General features: G+C 38.8%; 1 protein-coding gene across 5 annotated transcripts in view; it reads left to right on the top strand.

Moving 5' to 3' along the window:
* Kcnip4 (potassium voltage-gated channel interacting protein 4) overlaps nt 1-11,199 on the top strand; it is a 1,067,998-nt gene that overhangs the window by 871,927 nt on the left and 184,872 nt on the right. The window contains exon 1 of one of the 5 annotated variants that reach the window (XM_028765225.1): nt 2,263-2,521. The exons of the other annotated variants lie outside the window; for them this stretch is intronic. Coding sequence (XP_028621058.1) covers nt 2,410-2,521 — 112 coding nt within the window. The 5' untranslated portion in view covers nt 2,263-2,409. Of the gene's footprint in view, nt 1-2,262; nt 2,522-11,199 lie in introns of those variants that run through there. 5 annotated transcript variants of the gene reach the window in all.

The raw sequence follows: 11,199 nt of genomic DNA, 5'->3' as shown, positions 1-11,199 counted from the left end.
TCTCTCTCTCTCTCTCTCTCTCTCTCTCTCTCTCTCTCTCTCTCTCTTTTACAATGCATGGTCGAACAGTGGTAGGGTAGATAGATATTTCTTTTAAGCATCTTATACAAAATAAAATATACCCTTATAAGAGACAGCCATGGTACTTAAGTTTCTTCCTGGTGCCCAAGGAAGAAAAATATCACTGTGACTATAGTAATGACCAGCAAGTCTTCCTGGAATAAGAAGAGATAAGAAGTAGAGCCAGAGAAGGAGCAATATGACCAGCTACTTCATCCAAAGAGAGCCTGAAGAGCCTATGAGATTGCTTTCCATAGTAATTCTCCAAGTCCCAAAGAGGACTGCGGATAGCAGGGACTATGCCCAGATCTACATGTTACAGGTTAAGGTTGATATCAGCCAGGTAAGAAGGCTGTGGCATTTCTGTCTTAAAATGACACAACTGAGGCTTATATGGAGTTGTTTTCCCCAAGCCAACCCAGGATTCAGTCCAAGTCTATAGAATGCAAGTGTGTCTGACCTAATATTCCTCGTTATCAATGAAAACTATTGTCATTATCAATGTGTACCTCTTTTTTTTTAAAGCTCTTGGCATTGCCACTCATTTACCCAAAGCATAACTGACCTGTGCTCCTATTGCCTCTTGCAGAGATATCTATTGTTTACCTCCTCCCAATGCTTTATCTCCTACTGAAATATTCCCAAATGATAGGATGAGAATTATTCGTCGTTTTGTCGATAGGGTAGCATTCAGAACTGATAGGGACAGCTAGATAGACAGCTAAGGAGAAACTGGATGGATATCTATTGCTCTCCAGGCATGATGACTGCACCTTGGCAAGCAAGTAAACTTCTGTTTCTTAGCCTGTAAAATGAAGATGATCTTAATCCCTACCTCGCTGAGCAGTGGGGAGTAAGTTAATTCTTGTTGCTTTGTAATACAGTTGAGCCCATAGTAAGAGCTTAGAAAATTAACTTATTAGAGCCAGATTTGTTTCCTACAATTCCCTTTAAGTTGAGAGCTTTAATTGAAGTATCGCGACACCAAATTCAGCAAAGAAAATGTTTTCGAACAAGTTGAGCGTCTTGCAGAAGCTCATAGAACACAGAGGGAGAAAGTGAGTTCCTAGGGTTCTGAGATAAGGCTGGGAAGTCTTCCTGGATCCCAGTGAGCTACAGGTGTCTCCGTCTCCAGTATTTGTCTTAATTCTCTCTGCATTGGCATCAGCATTGCTGGCCTGGAATTTGGCAGGGTGAAGAAAAGCGACTGAGTGATTAAGCCACTGTGGCCCTGGCACGGCCCAGATGCCTGGACAGTCCCTTGAAGTTGCCGCTTTGGAGTAGTTTGGGGCAGGATAGTGATAGGATCCCGGTGAACTAAGCGCAGACCAGGATTTCCTGTTGATTGGAATGACCTGAGTTAAAGCACACGCCCCAGGTATTCTTAATCAGACTCTTAACTAGAGGATTTGCCTTTTTTTTGTTGTTGTTTTAAAGCAAGCCTCGTGATTTTTTAACTATTAAGGAAGTTCGGGAAACTTTGCTTAGCAGAAACTGAGACTAGTCTTCAGAATGATGACCACCCTCCAAGAAGCAGTTACTGAATTTGACCTTTGTGTGGTCTGCCCTGCCCTTCATCCCTGGTGCTTTGTAGTCCTGAGGATTCATGGATCTCTCTGTAGCATGATTAGGGACTGGAACAGCTGGAGAGAGTGGAGGAGCTGAGTTGGCTTGGATGATCTTGGCTGCATACACACTGGATTGTTTTGCTATTGTAGTTTTTTTTTTTTTTTCCACAAAACGTAGAGCAGTCTCAGGGACTTTGGCACCAACCACTCACTAAAAGTCCCCTCCGTCCCCCACCCCCACCCCATATCCAGGGAACAGGCTGAAGCTTTTCCCAGAGGAAGCTCTGGGAAGCAAAAGCTGCCGCTGTAGCAGAAAAGGGACACTTGAGCTTCCCAGGCAACAAACTAGCTCACACAGCCCTGCCCAGCCCGGCATCATCAGCGGGTGGAGTGCTAGCTCTCCCGGGCAAGTTCCTTGGGAGTGTCCCTTCTTCGTGGACCCTGCAAACTCTCTGTTCTCCAACAGATGTTTCTCCCTCAGCTCTGAACTCAGAACACCCACCTGCCGGCTGCAGCGCAGGGTCTGGAGCCTGGGATGCGCTGTGGCTGAGCTGAGCCCCTCCAAGCAAATGCAAGCATCAGCATGAGAGGCTGGACTTTAGCCCAGGTCTGTCCTCACCCCGGGGGGCCGCCTGCTTGGCTTTGTTCTTCAGTGAGGAGCTGCTGCTCACTTTCCCCCCTTGCAAGTCTTTGTTCCAAGCCAGACATTGCTCGGATTCTCTAATTAACTCCCTCCACACCAAAGGGGTCCGGAGGCTGGGATGCTCTGAGAGCATAGAGGATGCTGACTCTAGAGTGGGAGTCGGAAGGACTGCAAACAGTGGGTATTGTAGTGATTATATGTGCGTCTCTGAAGCTGCTTCATTTGCTGGGACTGATTGATTTTTCGGAAGGTAAAGTGGTCGCTCCCAGTCTGTGCGCTTGGTCAGGTCTGGTTCCGAACTGGATACAAATGCTGCAGAAGTTGCAAAGGCTTAATGTCCAAAGCAAAAGTTTTAAAATATGCATGCTTGACACAGAGAGCAGCCTAGCACCTGGACAGTTCATTTCTGTTTACCTGGAAAGCTGATGCTGGGAGGGAAGGATTTTGTAGCCTCCTCTTTCTGTTCGAAACCGGTTATTTGGGTATAGGGTTGTTTGTGGGTTAAATGTGTCATCATGAGTGCTTGCTTTTGGTTGTCAAGTTCATTTTGGCTACCACACCTTGAGGTCATCGGTGATCCCTCCCTCTAGAGGAGTGTTGAATTGTGAGGGAGATGTTGTGTTTGCCTGTCATTAGTCAGGAGTTGCTGGGGAGGAGCTGGGCGGTTGATTATGATATGAAATGGTATAAAATGGAGTTAATGGGTGCTCAGCAAAATGGTGTGTTGAAGATTTAATTTGCAAGACTTTCATTTACATTCTCCAGTGAGGCAGCTTAATCACTTGTCTCCTGAACAGTGAACAGAACACAGGATAGCTGATGCTTCTGATATTTTATCTAATAAGAACCTCACCTATAGTAGTCAAAGATCAACTTTATTATTAAAGTACTGGCTATTCAAAGAAAAAAGTTGATTAACTTTGCTTTTAATTATGTGAATATTCATATATGTATGTATACATACATGTACATACAAACACACGTCCCTAGTTATACAAGCACACATGTGCACACATATAAATATGAGACATCTACTGAATAACAAACTTTGAAATAACATACTTTAACTTAAACCAACTGATAATAATTCTTTATACAAGCTCTCATGTTTTTTTTCTTCTCAAGTGACAGAATACAGACTCCAGGGTCCTTGCTCGTATTTCTTCCAGCTACACGTATGCTGAGCTATGAACAGTCACCTCTCACATAGCATATGATGAGGGACATAGGGATATTTAACTTTCCACACTGTAAAATAATCATTCTAACTTCAAGACTCTGACAGATAAGATGACATCATCCCTACTTATAACTGTAACACATGTTGTTTCTCATAATATGCTAATATTTATCAATATCATAAAACCTCAGAATTCCCCCTACAAAATATGTTCAATAATGTTGTTAAGCCAAAATCTTTCCAAAGTTTTTAGGCAAGAAATTGGTTTGCTAATTCTATTTAATTTCTAATTGAAAAACAATACATAAATAAAGTTTTCAGTGTATTAAGTAATGGTTTTTAATTTCCTCAAAATTCTGACTCAATAGACTAATATGTCATATTTAAATACAAATAGAATAATTTCAATTTCTATACTCAGAATAATGTGCACTGATATCATGTTAGTTACCTAGTAGTATTTGTTCTCTGGATGTAGTGTCCTCAGAGTTACTGTGTTATGATCAAGGAATCTTGGTTTAAAGCTGGGTGCCAAAGTAGAAAAGAACCATGGAGATATTTGGGCGATATCAACCTTCATAACACTGTAAAACTTTAAGTAGCTCTTCTATCACGGGCAACCATATTATAGAAATTTTACAATTGAATTTCTCAAGTGAAAGGCCCCTGGCAATGACTCAGGGTTTCAGTTTTAAATTAATTAAATTAGGTGTTGACACTAACACCGAATTTGAGCTTCAAAATGCTAATAAAATTATAAACATAACTCTTTCTTTTTTTACATGCCATCACCGGTTAATTTATTTTTATTGGATATTTTCTATATTTACATTTCAAATGTTATTCCCTTTCCTGGTTTTCCCCCAGGAAACTTCCTATCCCATCCCCTCTCCCCCTGCTTCTATAAGGGTTTTCCCCCAACCACCCACACATAACTTTTCCTAATAGAGTCAGTATATTCTGAGTTGATTTGAAATGGCAGTCTTGAGATGGATACCCAAGTTATACATGTACCATACATGTACTTGAGTCTTTCTATGGACCCCTAAGCATAGATATACCAATATCTTTATAAATATTGTGTATGACATATAGTAATCCTTGATAAATTTGTAAAGAAGTCTTGATTATGTACAGTGCTACTATATATAACATAAGATCCAAATTCATTTGATATGGATCAACCCTTTTATCCTTAAATGATGTTAGTTCAGTTTATATGGTAATGAATGAAGTTCTGAAGAGGTATATAAGTTGTCAAAAACCAAACCATCTGGGAGCAGTAAGAAAACCCAAGTTAAATACTACTGATTGCTACGGAATGCTTTTCTTACCACAACCCACTGTTATTTCACTGCCCTCTTCTAACGCATGTAAAGAGAATAAATAAAACATTCACAGAGAGATTTTCTAGTCTTGAATTGGCTCCTAAGACTTATTAAATCATCAGTGAGAAATATAGTCAAAGAAAATACGATCATGCAACACCAACTGATTCATACAAGGCTTGAATCCCATCCTAAGCATGGGATTCAAGCATGCTAAAACCCCTAAGCCTCACTACAGATTAGGACAACAAACTAAATGGTCGCCTAAGCATCTTTTTAAATTCTGCATCAAATTTTAACCATCACTGGCTTATATCCCATGATATTGAATGATAAATCCATATAAAGTCCAGTGATGATGAGACTCAGGAAGGATATGATACCTGTAGGTGCGGCTTCCTACATAGACGTCTTCAGAATAGGACAATAGCTAAGCAAAGACAGAATCAACTAGGCTTTATAAGTACCAGCCCAGTAGTGGATCAAGGAAAAGGGTAGCTAAGATTAGAGTCATATAATACCACATTCATTCTTTGTACCTGTAAATACTTAAGAGTAGAGAAGTGCCCAGTATGCTGGCATATGCCTTGGCACTCAAGAGAGGATGCAGGCACATTTTTCTGAGTTCAAGTTCAGCCTGGTCTACATAGCAAGTTCCAGGACAGCCAAAGCTACATAGGAAGACCCTGTCTTAAAAACCAGAACAACAACAACAACAACAAAAGCAGGCAATGACTATGCCAATGCAGACTGCAAATCATTCACTGAGATTATAACACAAATAAAATGGCTCATAAGATACCTAATTTGTGAGGGTCAGTCACAGATGCAAGTGCTGAGATACTATTCTTCTTTTTAAAATAGCTTTTCAATTTTGACAAAGTGAGAATAATTCAATTTCAATGCACTATTTAGGAATCAGAAGGTTGTGTACCAGTAATGGAGTTTGAAGAAATTGCTGCATGGTTAAGAGTATCAACTGCTCTTTCAGAGGCCCAGACTTTATTCACAGCACCCACCTAGCAGCTCATAACTCTCTGAAATTCTAAAATATTTTTCTAACTTTCAAGGGCACACCATGCATGAAGGTGGTATACAGATATACATACATGAGAAACATTTACGCACATAAAGTAATATTATAAATAATGAATCATTAATATAATTATTTGAGGTTTTATACATGGCCACTCACAAAGTAAAGAAATAGTGAAAATGTAAGATTGGTAGAATTTCAAACGTTAGTATGTCATCGATATCATATTGCATTCTGAATGCTTGATGCTTATTGTCCTCTGTTGAGTTTTCATTGAGATGACCAGATGCTGCAAGTAAAAATTAATGGGAAACTCCTTCAGAGAACTTCACATTGTAGTAGTAGAATTATAAAGAAGATAAAAAGAAATCAAATTCTGAGCATAAACCTAAGTAGTGTTCCTTGGAGGCAGCATTGAACTGGGGATTTTTAAAAGAGCTCTCCGGGAGGGATTTTTTAGGAAAAGAAAAGCTTTGTGTGGGGGAACTTACTGCACAGCACCTAGAAGGGGAAGAACAATTTCTCAAGTTGGAGAATGAGGGAAGAGAATTCCAGTGTGAGCAAAGAGCTAAAGCTAGATTCCTAAGCCCAGATTCTGGGTGGTTTACATGGATCTGGGAAAGGAATGCTTATAGCACATCAAGCTGGAGATGATAAGGTTGCCTAGCATTGGTTCCAGTTATACATATCCCCTAATCCCTAAAGCCATTGACTCCAAAGTTTCAACTTTGAAGAAATAATAGAGGATAACAAATAATTCCCATGGATTATCTAGAGAATAGGTAAAAGTCTGTTCAGAACAGAGGAACTAGCTAAGTGACTTATAATTCACATGAGAGAGAAGATAAAAGCCCATAGAATTTTCTACACACACACACACGCACACACACACATACATACATACACACACACACACAAAATTGCTCAGAGCTGCTGTCAGTTTCCAGTTTCTGAAGAAATTCCCAATTAATGCAGTATCTGTGGCCTGCAGCTGTTATAAACAGTATTTCTTTCATTTCAAGGAAACTTGGTTTTAAATATCTTACTTATGAGATAAGAAATATGGAAGACACAGCTCATAGTTCTTGATATAACAGTTCTATGGAGGAGAGGCTGAAAAATCTGATATATAAATCTGACATCTTTAAAGATCTTCTACTGTTCTGCACAGTTTACAAATTTTTCTGTTAGAGAGTAGAGAAAAACCCAATGGTAAACCGCTGTCTATGCCTCAGCCAGTTTTAAAAATGACTTGTATTAGGACATATGGTTTTCAGCAATGGTGTCATTCAGTATTTCTTATCTATATTATGTGTTCTGTATGATCCCCAGGATATTAGGACTAATAGAAAATCACCTCTCCCCTTAATGAACTCTTACTTGAAACTGGAGATCAAGTAAACACATTGTATTATATCATGTTCTATATTATGGCAAATTTACCCAACCAATATATTCCATGAATATTGTAGATAAATTCACATGGAAGATTCAGAAACATTCAAAGTTGGGCAAGGTAGTGTGTCTTTTAAGCTTTCTTGCTATTGATAAAGAGAAACCTATCAAATTTATATGCAAGGAAGGTGCTTAAGCAAGTGCTATATATAAGGCAATGGGTGACATAACATTGCAGTGGAAGCACAGGGACCTGGTGCACCATATGGAGTTCCTGGAACAACAACAAGAATGTGTGAAAGAGTAGACACAGACTTACTTCTCCTTGATTTTGATCATCCATGGTGTTTAGCACTGTTTTACACACACACACACACACACACACACACACACACACACACAGCAACAGCATGAGCATAATTTGCTTCATGTACTGAGTGGAATCCAAGACTTCCAATATCACTTTCAAGTGTCCATGCTAACCTCAAAATTGTGAATTGGCTGATTACGGTTTTGATGATTTATTTTTCTGATAGTGAGATTTCATGGCAAAATTCCTCACACATTAAATTTTGCCATGCTTTAGAACCTAGAAACCTAGGATGTAATTTGAGCTGAAATATCTAGCTGTGAGCCGCAGACTCCTGACTCAGATGGACTTTGATTCGGATGGGAGAGCACTCCGTCCAGTTTGGTAATGGGGAAAGCATTTTAGATTTATAGCTGAAGTTTAACATATATGCATGAAGCACATACTGTGTGGAGGGGAATTGAAGACAGCAGGATATTTCCATGCCTTTAAGAAACTTTCAAATTGCTTAGAGAACAAATGGCTCATGGACAACACAAGATGGAAAAATATCTTGCTGTACCAAAAAGCAAGCATTCTAGAAAATTGCAAGAGTTCTCCTCCCCTCTTCTGGTTTATAGATTTCTGAGCAAAGGGTTGCTTGAATGAAGGTGGTGATATTTGAATCCTCAGTATTTAAAAGATTAAGGACTTTAACAGGTAGACACCGGTACAAAAGATAGAAATATAAACTATAAATTCTTATAAATGAAAGTTTCCTAAGCTCTCTTTTGATAGTCATATTGGCATGAACAATAATGAGGTCTGTGGACTAGTTAAACATCAGGTGTCTTCCCTAGACTTGGCAGAGTGGTTCAGGCTGATTTGCCTTGGAACTATGATTCCATTTAACTCATTTTCAGAGAGCATTCCCCATCCCATTCTCTAGAGAAGGGCTGTACCCTTTACTGCATGTTGAGGGCAAATACAGAAAGCGAGAGTTTCCACTACTCAGTCCCCTGCAGCAGTAGAGAGCATTAGGGAAAAACAAACCTGTGGATGAATAATTTGAGGTCATTGCTCACTGGAGGGAGATGTAGTGCACGACACATGAAATGTAGAACGTCTTATTAAAGCGGATATTAGAAAATACTAATGGGGTTGGAGTCTGTAGTGAGGACCTTTGAAGAGGGTTTAAGGAAGGTTTAAGGTCTGTACTGTACTTTGGTAGGAAGACAAAGTGAATCCCCCACAAGTTGTCTTAATCTCATCCACAAGGAATGAAAAGTGAACAAAAGTGAAAGCTGGAATTAGTAATGAAGAGATGGTTATTTGCTGGATAAAAGAATATTCATTTTTTTTCTGATTGTAAGATTCTGTTTTTACCTCAGTTCCTTCATTTATATTTCAAATTATATCCCCCTTCCCTGAATCTCCTCCACAAACCCATACCCCTCTGCTTTGCCTCTATGAGAATGCTTTTCCACCCACTCACCCACCTCTGCCTCACCGCTCTAGCATCCCCCTATGCTGGAGCATCAAGCCTCCACAGGACCAAGAGCCTCTCCTCCCATTGATGCTAGATAAGGCCATCCTCTGCTACATATATAAGTGGAGCCATAGATCCCTCCATGTGTACTCTTTGGTTGGTGGTTTAGTCAGGGTTGTCTTCTTATAGCCATGGAGACATATCACTGGACTCTGATATTCATTTCCTGTGTAGTGTCTATACTCCTCATGAGAAGCCCAACACAAACTATGCCAGGCTAGCTCCTGCTAGATTCCAGGGCTGCTTGTCCATATCAAAGAAGATGAGAAGAAAGTAAAGGCAAGGAAGTCTGAAGGTTTGATTATTAAAGTCAATTCAATAATTCCATGCAAATTACTAAATCTCCTGAATGAAATTTCCAGTTTCTTTCTCTTAAAAAATGGGGATGAGCATGCTTTGTCTCCAAGATATTGTAGAGAATGCAAAACAGTAAGTAAAATACTGAGTGTTGCATCTCATCCCTGAGCAGGAGCCCATGAGCACCTCTCTTCTATGTTAGATAATATGACCTAGTCACATCCCAGGGACTAGGCCAGTGGGTCTCAATCTTCAGATGTCTCAGAACTAATGAGACAGCCTATGAAATCACAGATTCCCACATTCCACTCTGCGTTTCTGAATCAACAAGGTCAAGGTGGTGTCTGAGTCCTTGCATTCCTAAAGGTTTCTTTACTGATACTGTGTGTCCAAAGACCACGACTTCAGAACCATTGAGTTATTCAATATATCCAAAAGACCAGATCATCTGAAACTCTAACAAGATCTCCAAGCGTAGTGAACTCCTTGATCTTTTGAACTTTATTCCAAAGTATTTAGTGGCCATATTTTTCAATAATAAGTGCCTAACCCAACTTTTCAAAACAAAAGTGATTATCGACAATACATAAACAAATAACTACTACAGAAAAAGTTTATGAATGCTTAAATTATAGTTCCACAAAATCCTTTTATACCATGAATACTTTTTAAAGTTGTTTTTTAGTTACTTATATATAAAACAATCCTTATCTGGCATGCAGTACAAAAAATAAGAACGAGGGTAGATTTGGCTTACAGTAGCAGGACTATCCTTTGTTTATCCTGTAAACCTAATAATTCTGTAGTTCTTAGATCTTTTTGTATAACTTTAAATTCGATATTAGAACATCAATATTTCTGTATTAGATTATAAAGCCTTCATAAATATTTAATATCTATGTTATATTTTATAATACTTCAGCTTTATAGGTTTTTCAGTATTTGAAAAACTATGTAATAAAATCTTCACATACAATGGTGCTTATATATTTACTATTATTTTTTTAGGTTAGAATCCTACAAGAATAATTTTTGGTGTGAAAATATAAATTGCATTAACTGTCATGATGTTTATATAAGCTGTGTTTGTCTTATGAAGAGATTGCAGAAATTCACCTGTTTCATTGGTATGTGGAGAGTTTTCAGTTATTTGAACTCACTGTTTTATCAAAACAGCACTAGTGGATACTGTCAGTGCTGTTGACTGGGGGATAGTTTGAAGACAAGCCCTAAAGATGATGTTGAAAAGCTCAGCACTACTGGCAACTGTGGCTTAGAGTTATATTACTAATTCCATTTATAGCGTATTTGGAAGTTTAACTCTGAGCAGTCAACATTCCCATTGTAGCTTGAAGATGCTCCACCTATTTTCCTTTCTTTTTAATTAGAATGTGCTTCTCTTCTGAAAAGGGCTCAGCTTTTTTGTCAAACATGAAATTTAACCCATCAATCCTGACAATAAGAAATAATTAGATTATTTACTTTTAAAAAGACAGCAATTTTTGAACAAATAAATTTGCAAATGTGTACATCTCTAGAAAAATTAGTGCTGTGAAATTATTGCTTTGCATAGTCACATAAATATTTTCTATACCTTAAAGAATGTGGGGATGAAGCCAGGCATGGTGGCGCATGGCATGCCTTTAATCCTAGCAGTCAGGAGACAGAGGCAGGCAGATGTCTGTGAGTTCGAGGCCAGTCTGAGTTCTAGTCTGAGGAGAGCCTGGGCTACACAGAGGAAACCCTGACCCCCCCCCAAAAAAAATCAAAACAACAACAAAACAAAAACAAAATTTGGGATGAGACAATGTCTCTTTTTAAGTTTATATACACATTTTTTGGCAATGAAGTTTC

The sequence above is a fragment of the Grammomys surdaster genome, unplaced genomic scaffold, assembly GCF_004785775.1.
Source record: "Grammomys surdaster isolate TR1022 unplaced genomic scaffold, NIH_TR_1.0 150, whole genome shotgun sequence".
Lineage (NCBI taxonomy): Eukaryota > Metazoa > Chordata > Mammalia > Rodentia > Muridae > Grammomys > Grammomys surdaster.
The sequence above is the reverse complement of the archived record's forward strand: the minus strand, read 5'-3'. Positions and strand labels throughout refer to the sequence as shown.